This window comes from Panthera onca, chromosome A1 (genome assembly GCF_046562875.1).
Source record: "Panthera onca isolate mPanOnc1 chromosome A1, mPanOnc1 haplotype 2, whole genome shotgun sequence".
NCBI lineage: Eukaryota > Metazoa > Chordata > Mammalia > Carnivora > Felidae > Panthera > Panthera onca.
The window spans coordinates 80515498-80533100 of record NC_138339.1 but is presented as its reverse complement, the minus strand read 5'-3'; the positions used below and the strand labels follow the sequence as shown (position 1 = coordinate 80533100).

The 17603-nt window shown below is 37.5% G+C and overlaps 1 protein-coding gene across 3 annotated transcripts in view; it reads right to left on the bottom strand.

The window, feature by feature from the left end:
• Window positions 1–17603, bottom strand: part of LIX1 (limb and CNS expressed 1) — a 62699-nt gene that overhangs the window by 20983 nt on the left and 24113 nt on the right. For all 3 annotated transcript variants that reach the window (XM_078447743.2, XM_078447760.2, XM_078447752.2), the window contains one exon: window positions 12046–12209. In XM_078447743.2, the coding sequence (XP_078303869.2) occupies window positions 12046–12209 (164 nt within the window). The remainder of the gene's footprint in view (window positions 1–12045; window positions 12210–17603) is intronic.

Below are 17603 nucleotides of genomic sequence, written 5' to 3'. Positions count from 1 at the left end.
AAAAGGCCACTGCCATGTTGTAAGCAGTGCTACAGAGAAACACACATGGTAGGGAACTAATGCCTTCTGCCAACAGACATCTGAGTGATATTGGAAGCTGATCCTCCAGAACAGATCAAGCCTTCAGATGACTTCAGCTCCAACTGACAGCTTGACTATAAACCTCCAGTATGAGACAATGAGTGTAAGTTTTGAGGTAATTTGTTACCCAGCCATAGATCACTGATATAAAGGCATTTCTCTTTGTTATCTTATTTTGCAGATAAGGAAACAGAGGTCATATCCCAAGGTTATATAACTTAAAAAGTGACGAAAAAAAGATTAAACCCCAGGTCTCCCTGACTTGAGAGCCAAGATTTTTAACTACTACACTATTGTGCTTGTCACAGAAATGGTCACACACCTTGGAATAGATGGAATAAATAATTTAGCTAAAATCTCATAGCACTCCTCAAATTGATATAGTTCTTTAGCCAAAGCTCCTATTTTGATATTCTATGGGTCATTTTGACAAAAGACTTTAAGATTGTCTCCTCCCATCCCCGCATGACAAATTCAACTTCATTCAGAACAAAAAGCCAAAGAGGAAGCAGTATGCTGTGGCAAGCATCTGTGCTTAGTGAAGAGGGGAATGTGCTGACAATTATTCTATATCTGCTTCCTTTCTACTGTCCTTTTGGTGCTTTCCTCTAACTGGACAATAGGAAGAAGAAAAATGGAGAGAGAGGCCAGCTATGATTAGATGAGAAGATCAAATGTCATCCCTTGTAGGAAATTTCTAATGCTGGCTGGAAGTTACCCCTTGATGAAGTATGGGGCCAAGAGAATTTATAATTCTACCACATATGAGTGCTCAATAATTTTAAGAAGTGTTTGCTAACTCTTCAAGAGAAAAAGTCATTTAAATTAAATGTCCCCAACTCCATTAGATAAGAAATTACCCCAAGACCAGTTCATTCTTGCCTTATATTTTATTTTGCATGCTAGATCACCAACAAGCCACTAAGAGCCCTAGGTACACTGTGAAGATCATTGATAAGCCTAGGCCAGGATCTGAACCAAGAGTTCAGAAACTTTAGTGTTCATAGTAAGATCACTGGGGGAAATGGTTAAACATGCACGTTTCCAGGCCCCAATCTGACCAATTTAATCAGTTTCTTTAAAAGGATTGCAGTGGGGAGGTCTGCATTTTAACTTTCTAGGTGATTCTGAGGCAGGTGAATCCAGGACTTCTCTTGGAGACTTCTGTCCCATTAGTGTCTCACTTGTAAATATCAGGGGCAGAACCATGATTTTGTGGGGCCTGAAGTTCACACAATTTGGTGGACCTTGTTTAAAGAAAATATGAAATTATGAATTTAAAAAGTTGGCACTGTGATTTGGAAGGAACCTAGATAGAAGCTTCACTGGCTTCATGGTTGAAAAGTCGAAGTCTCTCCTCTACTATACCAAAACATTCTACACTTCTATACTCTGGTCACCAACACAACTATTTCCCCCATGCAAACAAATTCTCTGACACCAGCTGGATGTCCTACATTTTAACATAATTCTTAAACTATCTACCTGGAGATAGCATCACTTCCCATAGATTAATGGCTCTGTCCTACAAGACTGCTCCCACTTCAGACATCAATAGCAAGTCCAGATTGTCACCTAGGTTTCTGATTAACCTGTTAAAAATGAGTAGTTCCCATTACTCCCTCCTCTTCTATCATTTGCTAGAACAACTCTCAGAATTCAGGAAAATGGTACATTTATTAGTTTACTCATTTATTATGAAGGGATACAATTCAGGAACAGCCTGAGGAAAAGATGCATAGGGCACAAATGTGGGAAGGGGCTCAGAGTACCATGTCCTTCCCAGGTTCCATATGTACACTAACCTAGAAGCTCTCCAAGTCCCATCACTTAGGATTTTTGTGGAGGATTCATAACATAGGCATGATTGATTAGATCTTTGACCATCAATGATTAAGTTAATTTTTAGCCCCTCTCCTAAGAGGTCAGTTGCTTGGTCTGAAACTTTCAATCTTCCACTCATTTGGTTGGTTCCTTTGGCAACCAGCCATCATCATTAGGGGCTTTTCAGAAATCACCTCATTAACATAAACTCAGGTGTGGTAGAAAGGGTTTTTTTGTGAGTAATAAAATATACCTTTTTATTCTTACCACTTAAGAAGTTCTCAGCATTTTAGGAGTTTTGCGCTAGGGACCAGGAAGGATAAAGACATATGTGTTGAAGAATAAGAAATATGTATTTCTTATTATAAATCACAATATCACAATAGGAAGTCCACCTCTGCTATCATCAAAATGTTAATTTCTCACTAGTGAAATTGCTTCTACCAAAGAATCAAGGAATGCAGTGTTCAGGTTGAAAAAAAAATTCTTTATGACAGTTCTAAAATTAGGCCCTTAGGAAGTATATAAGCACTGCTGATTTAAGTAAGTGAGGTCTCCATTTTCCTTTTCTGCTCAGCAGTTTTTATTCCTTCCATGATAATTTCCCAAACTGTTGCACTGTACAATGGCAAATTATTCAACCAAGATTAATTTGCGAGTCAGTAGGTTGTCCTGAAATAAAATAGTAACTTATCAACTTTTTAGGATATACAGAAGTTCTTAAGTAAAATAAAATTTTGGGTGTCATGTACATGTTATTAAAATAGAAATGCCTGGGGTGCCTGTGTGGCTCAGTAGGTTAAGTGTCTGACTTTAGCTCAGGTCGTGATTTCACGGCTCGTGAGTTGGAGCCCCACATCGGGCTCTTTGCTGATGCTGATAGCTCTCGGAGCCTGGAGCCTGCTTCAGATTCTGTGTCTTCCTCTCTCTCTGCACCCCACCCCCCACCTCTCAAAAATAAACATTAAAAAAAAGGGAAAAAAAATAGAAATGCCTAATAAGAAACGAATTTTAATGTTAATTATTTATTAAATACTTTACAAGTATTGATAAATGTGTTACTGTTCCTAGAAACCTGGTTAGGCTGGCACAATTTATACTCTGAACAGTTACTTTCCTGAGAGCCTTCATTTGATTAATAATTTTCCCCATGCTTAGTATGAGAAAATAGGAAGAATACATGGGTTGAATGGCTGTTTCTGGACCTCAAGATGTTACTGTACATACATCTCAACTACAGTGTTTTCCATAGGAAAGCACATGGAAAGACATCCATATAAGTAACTTTTTTCCATCTTAAACATCAGACTTTTTAGGATTTTTCATATTTTTATTTATTTATTTATTTATTTATTTATTTTAATTCTCTTGTGGCTTCAGGTTTTGTTTTTTGTTTTGTTTTTTTTTTTGAGAGAGAGAGAGAGAGACAGATGGACAGACAGACAGCATAAGCAGGAGAGAGGGCAGAGAGAGGGGGGACAGAGGATCTGATGCAGGCTCTGCGAGGACATCAGACTGCTGTATGCTGGGTGACTGAGCCACCCAGGCGCCCCTTTCATATTTGTATTTGAAAGACATCAAGAAAAAAAAATGGTTTGTAGGTCCAAAATGTACAAAACCAAGTTAGGCACACTTAACTCAGTCCCTAACTAATGATAGCCAAGGAGTTGAAAAATAGTCTATTTAAGAAATTAGATTTTTGAATAAGAACAGTAATAGCAAATGTGACAGATCGAATCTACGTATGAATTCAGACCTGAAAATGTTGTCCCCCTTGGGGTCAAGGGCAGGTCAGTGTTACTTAGGTGGCATTCCCTGAATGGCACATTTACCCAAGGGATGTCCTGAGGTGGGACTTTGCAGGTGGCAAAACCAAATAAACTGACTGAGAGGTGAGAATTCTTGCCCAAGTCCTTTAGGCTGTCAAGTCTGTCATTCAGGTGGTTGGAAAAATTTTGCTTTTGGGAATCAGAGTTCAAGTCTCAGCAAGCGACTTGCAGAGTTGTGTGTGTATGGCCTGCCAGCTCTGGTCAGTGTCACCAACACCTCTGTTTCATCCTGACAGCAAGGCATCAGCACAAAGAATGCCACAAGCCAGGCCCTGCTGCTAATTGTCCCCTTTTCAGTTCTTTAAGACCTTGACTGCCCTGGTCTAAGCATGAACATTTGCATGTGTTCCAATTTATCTAATTGTGGATATATTAGCATTTTTTCTCCTTCCAGATGGTGATGTGAAAAAGGGCAACCGTTGAAACTCAGTCACTCAAGTTAATATTGTGTCTCTTTCTCTGTAGGTCAGGCTGGCTGCAAATATGTTGGGAGCAATTTGGAACTCTGTGAGTGCTGGGAATCAGGGTCTTTGCTAGGTATGGGGGAGGGGAGTGGTCTGGGAGTCCAATTTTCAGAGAAAACTCACCAGTTCCTGTCAACTGAAAGAAACGTTTCATGCACATGGTGGGTCAGAATGTTATTTTTATAATATAAACCACCTGGCCTCCTCCTAGTTTACCTCTGCTGCAAATGCTATTCTACACACATACCTAGACCAAGGTCCCTGGTAACTATTACAAAACCATGTTGTGTTTTGCTCCTTGCGTTTTTTTCTTTCCCCTTTTTTCTTTTATTCCTTTGCTTTTTTCAAGTTCAGGTGAAGACAAGATGAATTGATCAGGGCTCAAAGTTTTGGTTTATTTTTATAGTTGCTTTGATGTAAAAGGACTTGGCTCTGATTGCACTGAGAGGGATGGAGGGGGGACGGGGCAAGATGGAGTCAGCTTTTCTTCCTCACTCAGCAACTCGAGAGACAGTATCTTCCTAAAGCTCATTCAACTAGGGGCTTGGAGACTCCTGTGAAGATAGTCCCAAGTCTTTATTTACTGTGGATTCTCTTCGCAAGCATTTCTTTCACTGCACTCTGTTCTATTTGGAGGCCAAGCATCTCTGTTCACTTTGCTCACTAAGAAAAGACATAGATTAAAGTCAGGGAACAGGGCTGGGGAATAAATACAACATCTCATTAAAACAACATGCACTCCTGGGATGCCTGGGTGGCTCAGTCGGTTAAACATCAGACTTCGGCTCAGGTCATGATCTTGCAGTTTGTGAGTTCGAGCCCCACGTCTGGCCCTGTGCTGACAGCTCAGAGCCTGGAGCCTGCTTTGGATTTTGTGTCTCGTCTCTCCCTGCCCCTCCCCCACGTCTGCTCTGTCTCTATCAAAAATAAATAAAATGTAAAAAAATAAAAATAAAAAAAAAACCAATATGCACTCCCAGTTTTATGGGCAAGTCATTAAAGTCTTGACATATGACTTTCAAATGGGAAGGGGCTATAACTAGCCTTCCTATCTTTGGGTCTCATTAGTTGCAACACAGGATGCTTTCCAGTGGAGATTTCTACCAGGAAATGCCTCCTTTAGAAGTTACGTTACATTGCATGGTGTGTTGTGCATTTGGGTCAAGGTGTACAAGTCTGGAGACAGAGAGGTCATGGATGATTTCAAATAGAAATACTTTGCATTAAAACAGCTTTAGTGTAGGGTAAGAGTCTCAATTTTCTGGCAGGAACTAAATCTCTATTTGGGACACAGAATGTTAAGGCTAGGCCTTATTTAATAAACAGTGAAAAAAACATTATGATTCCATTTCACCAAGTCTATGAATTAATAATATTTTCTATTAGTTCATGTCTCCTGGTAAAAACTTACTTTTATAAACTTAGTTTGTTGTGATTTAAATATACTTTTAATTCCATGGACTTTGAGAAGAATCATTCAATGCATGAAAGTGTAAAATATGTGTTTTATATCTGATAATACAGGGGAAGTATGCTTACTGCCACAAGTAACTAAAACACAATAAAATCAAACAGTCCTCTCCTTCTTTTAGGCCATATATATCTTGGAAAAGTAGTTTTTCTAGGTATCTTCACAGGCAAAAGTTTTGGTGTGAAAACTAAGAGGCATAAAAATGAAAAGCCTTTTAGAGACAGAGCTTTGCTAGGAGCTCATCTGCTCTGTGTGTTCCTCTCACATCTCTCAACTGTGCAGCGTGTTATGCAACACCAAATATTTGTTGAAAAAAAATCAATCAATGGGTTGCCTCTGGAAATATGAAATGTCTCAGTTCTGTGGGGTGATTGGCAATACACAAAACAGCCTAAATACCCGAACCGTGTTTAACACCTATATTTATTTTCTGTGAAGAAATTTTAACAACAGCAAAATGTTTATGTGAAAAAAGATATGATACCCAAATGGCTTAGTGTCCTGTACTTCAAATAAATCGAGCTATCACATCAGTGTTTTAGCCAGGGGACACATTTTTTATTCAATCCCAACTTATGCACATAAATAATCGCATGGTCTAGTACTACACTCAAAGGAATTTTTGGTTTTTATTCCAAATAAGAATGAAGTTTCATTAATCCAAATCACTCTAGCAGGTTACCTGGAAGGCCACGTCACTGGCCGGAAAACAAAATTTGAATCAAACCTTTTAATCAAAATAGAAAATAAGATAAAATACTCAAATAAGTTCTCCTTTTGCATTTGAAAACAGAAACAGCTGCTGAAGCAGTGAGTGGCTTTCCTTCTGAGTTCATCAAAAGGGGAGCCAGACGTTGATCTGATGGCCTCTGTGTTGCTCTTATTGTAAAAAAATGGAAATTACTGCAAGTTTTCATGGTCATGATATGTGGCTAGGGAAGGATTAACTGCCTAGACGAAAATGGCATAAAGAAAATATGTCCAAAATGCATGAATTCCTACCTAATGCCTGTAATATTAGAGGATGGTTTCTGTTATAAAAGACACAATAAGAACTAATGTGTTTCAATATAACTTTCTAAAAGAAAAATAATTTAATATCAATAGGTCATTTATTCATTGTTTTGAAATTCAAAAATGAATCATATTTTCACTTCTCTTTTTCTAATACATAGTAATTTAGGAAGGCATAGTTTAAACAAGATTATGGCTGCTGTCTTTCCCTCCGGCTCTTTATTTTTTTGTGGCTTGTGGTGTCAAGACTAACTGAAAGTTCTTTAATTAGTCTTCTTGGACACAAGCCTCCCATTTACTTCAGTGGGAGGTTTCTTTGCATAAAACCAGTGGTTTGTGTCCATCAGAGCCTTTTGACTGCTTTCCTTTGATTAATCAGAAAACTAAAGCTAAGTCTGAATACCATTTTTCTAAAGAATGAATGGGCATAATCTCTTACAGCTTTCATGAAACCAGAAGGATTAATCCTTCAATCCAGTCCCATACTCCACTTCAAGTATTTTCAATTACTTGGCACCATTGGAGGTGACGTCCATGGCTCAGTAAGAAGGCTACTGCTGGCATAATGGTTTCTCCATGTCTCAGCACATGGTCTTGGCATTAATAATCCATCATGAAATGATTTGCAGTGCACAAGGGTGACATTTGATTATGTGAAAAGCATTGCAGGAATGAGCATGTAGGCTCTTACTGGCCAACTGCTGGCAAAAACATGATGAAATGTTATATGGTGAAAATAACATTTAAGATGGTTTCTGAACTGACAAAGAAAAGGGTAAGGACATTGCTTTAGGAGAAATTTTCTTTCTTTTTTCTATTTCCTGGTTTTCCTTTCTCAAATCATATTTTGGAAGGCCAAATGGGTTAAGGGACCAGATTTGTCAGCCAATCACCCAAACACATTTTCAAAACATTTGATTCAGGAAATTCTGCATCTTTTAAAGCAACGATGTTAACAATCCTCCTGAGAACCTTAAAATATAATGATTTAAACATAAGGTAAAGGAGACTCTGAAATGATTAGAGAAATCACCAAGAGGCTTCCCTATTGAAGAGTTCAGTTTTCTCATTTTGTCTTCTATTTTTTAAAGACCACAAGGAGGATGTTGAATGTACTATCTAGGGGAAACCCTATCATTTTAAGTAGAAATTTATGAGATGATTGGGAAATTCATAATTCTCAGTGTAGTGAAAGCAAAAAACAAAAACAAGAAAATTTGACTTTCTTAAACTCATGTGCTCTAGACCCATGCACTGATCTGTCATATACATTATATTCTAGATAGATTATAATGAATGCACTTATTACATAAGGACAGACATAATGAACACTTGGGTGAGAGGATGGCCAAATCTTGCTTATTCATGGCATGGGTATAGGGTGGAAGGAAAGTTATTACGCATAAATTAAAGTCAGAGAGACTTAGATGGTTTTTTACATCAATATTTTTAAATTAAGCCACAGATATGGACATAATAATATTATTTGATTTTAATGTTTCTGACTTTTCCTTGCCAGCCCACCATCTTATAGTTAGGTAAAATACCTTATTTGATATACTGTATTGCATATAATAATATATATACTATTTTATATATCAATGAATAGTGATCGTATACAATAATGGACAAATATAAACTTCAGTGATTTCTTTAAGTTTATTTATTTATTTTTGAGACAAGAGTGTGAGAAGGGGAGAGGCAGAAAAAGAGAGAGAGAGAGAGAGGGAGGGAATCCCAAGCAGGCTCCACACTGTCAGTGTAGAGCCCAACGTGTGGGTTGAACTCACAAAGTGTGAGATCATGACTTGAGCCTAAATCAAAAGTTAAATGCTTAACCTACTGAGCCAGCGAGGCGCCCTTAAATTTCAGTGATTTTTGAGATTTTTTATTCATTTATTTAGCTATTCCTTCAACAAAATTTATTAGGCATTACTATATGCAAAGCACAGTGCTTGGAGTCATAGGGATAGGATACAGAGCTTATCTCTGAGGCATTTACATTTTATTATAGACTATGCATATGCATATAAGTATATGCATATAAGTAGTAGCTAGAAGAGGTCAAGATATAAATGAAGAACAGTTAGGCTGAAGCATTGAGTGTCAGAAGAGGAATTCAGGGAGATAAAGTTGAAAGGGAAAGTTGGGGTCCAGTTTAAGGAATTTAAACTTTAATAAGAAGGTAATAGGGAGCCACTGAAAACATTTTTTAAATTTTAATTTTGAAATAATTGTAGACTTATAGAAGAGTTTCAAAGATAATAGAGACTTCCCAAAACGTAGTCAATATCATCTAAGTTTTTTTAATATCATCTAAGTTTTCATGTTTTTCAATATAATTGTTTATGTAGTATTCTTATATTATACTCCTATGATTGCATTCCTTTTATCACGCTTAGTGTAGTATATGCTTTGTATTGTTTCTTACTCAGAAATGCCAAAAATGTTTTTTATTAATCTTTTCAAAAGAATAGTTCAGTTTTATTGACCAGGTTTGCCATTTTTTGCCCTATGACATCAGTTCCTCCAAACATATCTTACATAGAAATTCAATCTACATTAAAATAAAACCAAAAACTAAAACCCAAACCAGTGAGATCAATTACAAATCTAGTATCAAAAAAAAAGGCTCTTGATCCATCTGTTAAGCAGAATATTTTCTCTAAGTCCCACAGAACTCTGTGATTCTTTCATCATGATCCTGTTTGGAATATGGTAGGGCATTTCCATATTATAGAAATTTTACATTATAGAAATGTAAAATAAATTTTCATAAATTTCCATATTATAGAAATTTTAAATTATAGAAATGTAAAATAAATTTTCATTTCTATATGAAAATTTGTGATTTCTTTAACTCAAAGAAAATTGTTTCTGTTATATATTTATTCACCACTATTTCCTTTGTCTCTTTCTAGAACCCTTATGAGATTAACGTTTGCCTCCAGGATTTATCCCCATATCTCCTGTATTAATTTTTTTCCCGTCTCTTTGTCTTTTTGCTCTATGTTGTAGAACATTTATTTTACTAATAAAATTTTTACTTTGTCATCCTTCACTAATTTGGCTGTGACCTATGTCCACTCATCTATTTACTCCTCTTTTATTTATTTATTTTTATTATTCTAATTTGGCAACCATATTTTTAAATTTCTTGTTCCCTGCCTTGTTTCATAGCTATTTCAAGGATAAATATCTTTCCACAATTTTCTGAGGATACTCACTGGAATCCTCTCTTATGTCATCTGTTGCTTGAATTCTTTATATTCTTATGTTTGTTTGACTTGGCCTTTCTCTTCTGTTTTTAGTTTTCCTCAGATGTTTGGTGGTCTTTAGACCATTTACATTCATGGACAAAGAGATTCATTCAGGTGGCTGGCAAGACCTTGTTCTGTGGCTGAGTAGTTCTGCCACAGAGCAAGTTCTGCCTAGAAGGTCTCCTCTGAATGAGAAGTCTGATGGAAGCTCTGTATGAATAGGCAGACTTCACCTTAGAATGCTCAATGATGGGCCTGCAGGTTCACATGGTTTGGGAATCCCTTTCTCAGTTGCTGCCTTTCTTCCCCTTCCCCTCTCCCTCATCCTTGTCTAAGTATTTGTGGTTATGTTAAACTCTGTTTTGAGGCTTCTAGACCTGCCTTCAAATCATCTTCATTAGGCAACTCACTGTCATTAGTCGAGGTCAAATAGAGGTCCACTGTTGATCAATGTTCAGGGTAGGAGAAAGCAAGACCTCCGTAGCGGGCTGGGCCAGAAGTTTTGAAAACAGTTCTTTTATTAGCCTGAAAATTACTGTCATGCTACTGTCAGAATAATCCTTCTGAAACACATTTGAATGTATCAGTCTCCTGCTCAGAATCCTTCAGGGGTTCTGATTGTACACAGAATAGAACCTGTTCTCCTTTGCAAAGTATGAAGAAAATTTATTGTTTGATATGAGTGCCTATTCCATCATCTCCTACCATTTCCCTGCCACAGACACACTTAGGCTTCCCAAAGTCTGAAAGTTCTTGTGGTTTTCTCTTCCTCCAGACCTTTCCACATACTGTTCTGTATGCTAGGAATGTCATGTCCCCTGTATTGACTGGCAAAGACACCCTCATGGTTTGGGTCTATTTATTAGACTCACTCCATAAAGGTTTGAAATAACATGTAATAGATACACAGTAGCAGGATAAAATAAATGAGTAAGGCACACTAGGTTCAAAGGGAGAGTAAAGGTAGAAATATAAATAATATCAAGTATAATGTTAGTCCTTAATTACGTGACATTAAGTTTTGTAGACTCACACTGCAAAGAGGTACACTGTAAATTGCCTCTGGGGTTCCTAGTTGTCAAACCTAAGAGGGAAACTTGAATGCTTGTTGAGTATATAGTTCATAAACTATAATTAAAGCATTTTTGCCAGTTATGGAAAATTGAGAGAGAGAGTTACTGCATTAAAGGAGTACTTAGAAAGGTGATTGGTAAACTGAGAAGTTTCTTCTTTATGCTTTCATTGACCCTCATCTATAACTATTTGATTACTATAATTTTTTTGCACCTTTATTTCTTCAAGGTATGGACTATATCCTCATCATTGGGCCCAACGCTTGATATTTCCTAGTCAATGAATATTTGTCATATACACTGGACAATCATAAGTTGATGGTTAATATAGGCAATGTTTTTGTGTGAGTTGATATACAACTAGAAATGCATCATCATTTACGTTAATCATAAACAAAATAAAGATTTAACCAACTAGAAGAGCCTTTATAATAATTACCAAAAAATACTTAGAATACCTAGTATGTGCATATAAGTATATTGCATATATATCTGATATGACTCCCAACTAACACCATGGATATTATTCCCCATTTCAAAATCAGTGAAATCAAGAAGTTAAAATCAGCTTCCCAAGGATATACAGCTATTCAGAGGCAGAACTTGGGCTTAGTACAAGTGCCTGAACTCAGACCTGTGAGTCTCAACCTTTGCTGTTGGTTCGTGCTTTGGTGTGTAGTAGATTGATTAGCATTTGATTACAAAATTGATGGAAGGCCCCTGATAGAAGGACTTTGCAAGAGTTTCCTTGTTCCATATGGTTTATTCTAAAATATTCTGAGGGGAAAGGCAGCAGCTATCAGCAAATAAAATGCTATAAAATTAATTTTCCACAAAGAAACATCACTTAATTTAAAACACTTACATTTAAAAAAATTGGAACACCTGACCAACCTGTATATATAATGGAATGTGACACAACTTATTTTTCACTACGACCAAGAAAGCTTATAATGTTACCATTTTATGAAACGACTTACTCTCTTAACCCAATTAACTTTTCCTGACCAATTTATGGTTGTTTCTTACCTGAAAGTTGCCAAAACAGCTTCCCCCTGGGAGGGTCACATAACTCACAAAGGGCGGTCCTGGAGATGGCAGTGACTCATAGACCACCACGCCTTCACTTGGGAATGCAGCCCTCTGCTGCTGCTTGCTTTCCCAAAATTCCTGTAACATTGACACAACATTCACTGAAAAACACAAAAAAACACAATCGGTTATTAAGGAAGGATGTACTCTGGCAAAAACAAAATATTATTTGCATGCTGGATTGTGTAACATGTCATTTCCAATTTAGGCAGAACAGTATGTACTGTGGGAGTGGGAGGGAGTGCTTTCCTATTTAATGCAAATGTGTTTATCTCTTTATGAGTATGGCTCAAGCGGTTTGGTACCCTAATTCTAATAATGTTGCAGTATATTAAATTTACTTTATAAATTAATTTTTAGTATCAAATTAAAAACGTCACTCTTTCTTCTTTGAAAATTTGTTTCAATAAACTTTGTTTAGAGCTATGGTTATCCATGGCCCCTGCTCCCATTTCTCATAGATTCTTACACCTACAAAGTGAAAGCCAAATTTGGAGGTAAAGATATAAACAATGGAATTTTAATTGGGACCCACCTATTATAAGATTTAAGAGGAGAAAGGCAGAAAGAAGAAAACTCTTTCATGCTCCTCTCCATCCCAATCTAAAGGAGAATGAAAGGCAATTGTGTAATAAGCAGGAGGCTGGAAAAAGCCATAAGTGAAACTAATAACATGGAGACCTTGTTAAGGACTACGTCTGTTAGATGACTTCAGAAAACATAGTAATGGTTATAGCCATGTGTTTTAGATTAAATGACCTGTGATAGCCTGCAGAAGTTTCAGATCAAATTTGGTTGGTTTGTTTATCCTGTACTGCAAATTGAATTGTGGAAATTAACAAGGATAATAGAATTGTAGCATCAAAAGAGACCTTACAGGTCATGCAGGCAAAGTTCTGCCTAATGTAGGAATGTCTTACACAACACTATTGACAGCTGCCTATCTGGCTTGCGCCTTAACATAGGGAAGGAGCTGGCACTTGGCACACCTTGAGGCAGCCCGTTTCAACTCTTAATGGTTCTGTGAAAAGATCCTTTTTGGGAGTAAGCTGAAATCTGCTTTCCTGTAAGGTTCCTGCAAGTGGTCTATTTCTCATTTCTGGGGCCTCACAGAAGTTTATCCCCTAATCCACATGAAAGTCCACCACATGCATGAAGGCAATATAGGACATCTGTTGTTTTTGCCTGCCTGGCATTTGCTTCCCCTCTTTGTGGGAATAGCACAAAGGTTTTCTTTAAACAATCATCTTTCCTTCAACCATGTCTTCTTCAGGGTTGAGGGATGGAGATTTGACCAAAGCCAAGTCATTTAGAACCAATGAGTGCAGGACTTCTGTTGGAAATGTTGGAAGACTAGATTCTCCCCTTTTTCACTAGGTTGCTGGGAGGATAGGAGGTAAGTGTGGCACTGCCCAAGCAAGGGAGAAACGTGGCTGAGAAGAAAGCCAACACAGAGAAGTGTAAAACCAAGAGATGGAGAAAGAAAGACTAAGTTCCAAAGAAATACTTTGAGCCCCTGAGTCAATGCATCTGCTTTTTCCTTAAATCATTTTGTATTGGTGTCTTTCACTTGTATATGAAAGTATACTAATACAGACAACTCTCAGGTTTCCTCAAGTTCTGGATTAAATAGTTTTTGTTCTTCCAAACAGTCTTTGCATAATATTGTGCCTATGTCCTTTGCATTCTCCTAAATACATTCCTAACTGTGCTTCAAAATGTTGGGCTTCAGTAGTTTTCAGGGAGTCAGGAAAGTCACAGAGTTTAACCTGGAGGCAAAAACAATGCACAACCACCTTCTAAGTTGTTTACTAGAGCACGTGGCGCCTTTACCTCATTCCTAGGTCGTGGATTAGTTTCATAGTGTGCAGTTCAGGCAAATTCTCAAGATGCCTAAGGAATCAGATGCCTGAGTATATTTTAAAACTGTAATGGTTAGTATTTAAGAAGTGTTTTGAAAAAAAAAAAAGGAAAACATAAGACTATCAGAAGGTGTAGGTGAATTAACTAAAAAGTACATGTTGAAGTGGTCAAGGTGAGATTGGTCATTACAGAGTTTTTCATTTATTCAAAAATATTTGAATAATATTTTCTACCAGTTGATGTACTTCTAAATAGAACTTTTATATCCTAAACTGTATTTTTGCTACTCATCTTCCCTGGCCTCCCAGCTCTAAGAAAGCAAGGATTTTTGAGCCCTCTGGTTTGCATTTCTACTTGCATGTGACCACCAGAATTCAGCAGGATGTCTTAAAGACTGAAGCCTAAAACAAAAGCCAGTAAACTGTTGCTCTGATAGTCCACAAGGCACAATAGACTGCTATTTTAAGTCAGTTCATTGTTGGATGAATTTAAGCTGAGAACTGAAGTTGGAAGATGAAGACTCATGATAGTCTAGGTAAAATGAACACAAGAATTTTGGCATGCAAAGCTATGTGGATTACAGAGTTCAAAGGTATGTAATAAGTAGATTTCTATATGAACACGAGTAGCAGTTTTCAAATTTTTCATTCTGCAACCTTGGAAGACTTCTTTGATAGTTCTGTGTATGTCATCACCTCTAAAGAGTACAACATATGTACATGCACACACACAATCCATCTTTCTATCTCTATCTCCTCTTGTCGACTGGAAAACCTGATGAATGGAGTGCAAAGGGAAGAAGGCCAGCTTGCTATTTGAAATTCCAAAGAATCAGTATAGCAGAGGATACTCTATTTATGAAACATATGATCCTTTATTTTTTTTGAAGTAGTAGCAACAAGGTTTATGGGCAATGTCAAAGGAAATGCAAGCAGAGGCTTAACTTCTGCTGAAGAAAACCACCCAAGTTTGAGGATAGGCCTCACTACACAATTTAGTCCCTAGCCACAATTGCCCTTTGATGCTCAGTTAATGATCCTGTCTCCCTTATTACAGAAAAAAATTGGGCTACCAAGCATGTGATATCCATCCCCACATCTAGTGACCCATCTGCTCAAGTGCCCAGATCCACATTATTTCTTCCAGTCTCAAATGGCATTGTTCTGGTAGTAATTCTCTTCACCTCCTATTTTTAAAGGTTTCCTCTTTATTCACAACTTCTCAGCAGCCATAGGCATGATCAAGATAATGAATCAATCAATCAGTCAATTAAATGAAACACTCAACCTTGGAACTATTTTTGGCTATTAGTTATTAATATTTTCCTGTTGTGGCTAAGCTACTAGAAAGAATATCTTATATTACTATCTCGGATTCTTTATCTTCCATTCATTTTTAACCCTCCATAATCTGACTTTATTCTTCTGCACTTTATTCCGCTGAAACTGCTCTAGCAAATATCAACAAATCTTAATTTTCAGTTCTTATGTATTTGACCTCTAACTGTATTTGACATAGCTGGTCAGTTTCTTCTAGAAATGTTCATATCTCTAGTCTTTTCTGACAGCATTCATCCTGATTCTGCTTTTCTATTTTTAACCATTTGCTCTCAGTTTCTTTTTTGGGTTTCTCTTCCTCCATTACCCCTCACATTGATCTGAATAAAAATCTTGTCTTTTCTTGCTTTCTACCATTTTCCTTAAATGACAGAACCTATCTCCATGACTGCATCTACCATAATATAAGCCAACGGTTCCCACACCATTCTCCTATAGCTCCAACTTTGTTAATAGATACTTGCTTATTAGATGTCACACAAATTCAACATTTTCCAAACTCAACTAATTTTCTTTCCCAAAAACTCTTCTCTTCCTCCTGAAGTATTTAGAAAGTAATATTATAACCTACTCAGTCACCTACATCAAAAACCTGGCAGGAACCTTAAATTTCATGTCCTCTTTCCATTCTAATAAATGCCCAAGTTTTACCAATTCCATATCCTAATGTCTTGCATAATCTCCACTTCCTCTCAATCTGTACTGCCATTGCTGCATTGGTTCATATCTCATCCAGTATACCATAATATCCTCCTGACTTCCATTATTCTCCTATCCAACCCATCCTCCAATTGTTTCCAGGGTAATCTTCTAAATCTCACAGTTCATGAAATCATTAACATTTTTTTTTAATTTTTAACGTTTATTTATTTTTTATTTGAGAGAGAGAGAGAGAGAGAGAGACAGAGTGTGAGCGGGGAGGGGCAGAGAGACAGGGAGACACAGAATCTGAAGCAGGCTCCAGGCTCTGAGCTGTCAGCACAGAGTCTAACTCGGGGCTTGAACTCACAAACCACAAGTTCATGACCTGGGCCGAAGTTGGATGCTTAACCAACTGAGCCACCCAGGCGCCTCTCATTCACATCTTCTTAAAATCCCTCTGTGAGTCCCTCATTACCTATAAGATAAATAACTCCTTGGCAAGGCATAGAAGACTCCATGTCTTGATACTCTCTTGTTCCATAAAAGCCACCTCCCTCCTCTCTCCTCAAGACACCTTCCAGGCCCCTTACACTTCCTTGAGTTTTATGTTAATGGCAAGCGTCTTACTTCCATTCCTTTTCTTAGAATGCCCTTTTCCCCAGTGGCTGTTGACTTCTTGCATGGTCTAGTTATCTTTTAAGATTCACTTTCAGCATCAACTACTTAAAAATAAAAACAAAGCCAAAATAATCACGAAATCCTTGTTTCAAAAACTTCAATTCTCTGAGAAGCAGCATGGATATCACTTGGGGACTGGTTAGAAATGCAGGATCATAGGCCCCACCCCAGGCCTAGCGAACCAGAATCTGCATTTAAAAAAAAAAAATTTTTTTAACCTTTATTTATTTTTGAGACAGAGAGAGACAGAGCATGAATGGGGGAGGGTCAGAGAGAGGGAGACACAGAATCTGAAACAGGCTCCAGGCTCTGAGCTGTCAGCACAGAGCCCGTCGCGGGGCTCAAACTCACGGACCATGAGATCACAACCTGAGCTGAAGTCGGACACTTAACCTACTGAGCCACCCAGGCGCCCCCAGAATCTGCATTTTTAACAAGATTCTCAGGCAATCTGATGCACATTAAAGTTTGAGAAGTCCTGTTATAGGAAGAAGTTGCTATTCTGATATCCATGTGTACCTATTATAAGCCAGGCACTATGCATTTTCTCATTTACTCTTTATTTTTTTTAATGTTTTTATTTATTTTTGAGACAGAGAGAGACAGAGCATGAGCAGGGGAGGGGCAGAGAGAGATGGAGACACAGAATCCGAGGCAGACTCCAGGCTCTGAGCTGTCAGCACAGAGCTTGACGTGGGGCCCAAACTCACAGACTGTGAGATCATGACCTGAGCCAAAGTCAGACGCTTAACTGACTGAGCTACCCAGGTACCTTGTCTCTTTTAATCTTTATAACATCCCCTACAACTGGGCATTATCATCCACAACTTATAGATTAGACATTAAAGATGCTCAAGGTACAATCAAACAGCTACTAAGTCTTAAACTTGGGATTTTTAACCTAGTGCTGAGTTTATAATCTAGGCTCTTTGTTCATTCTGAGACACTCTCTAATTATGGCAGAGTTTAAGTTGT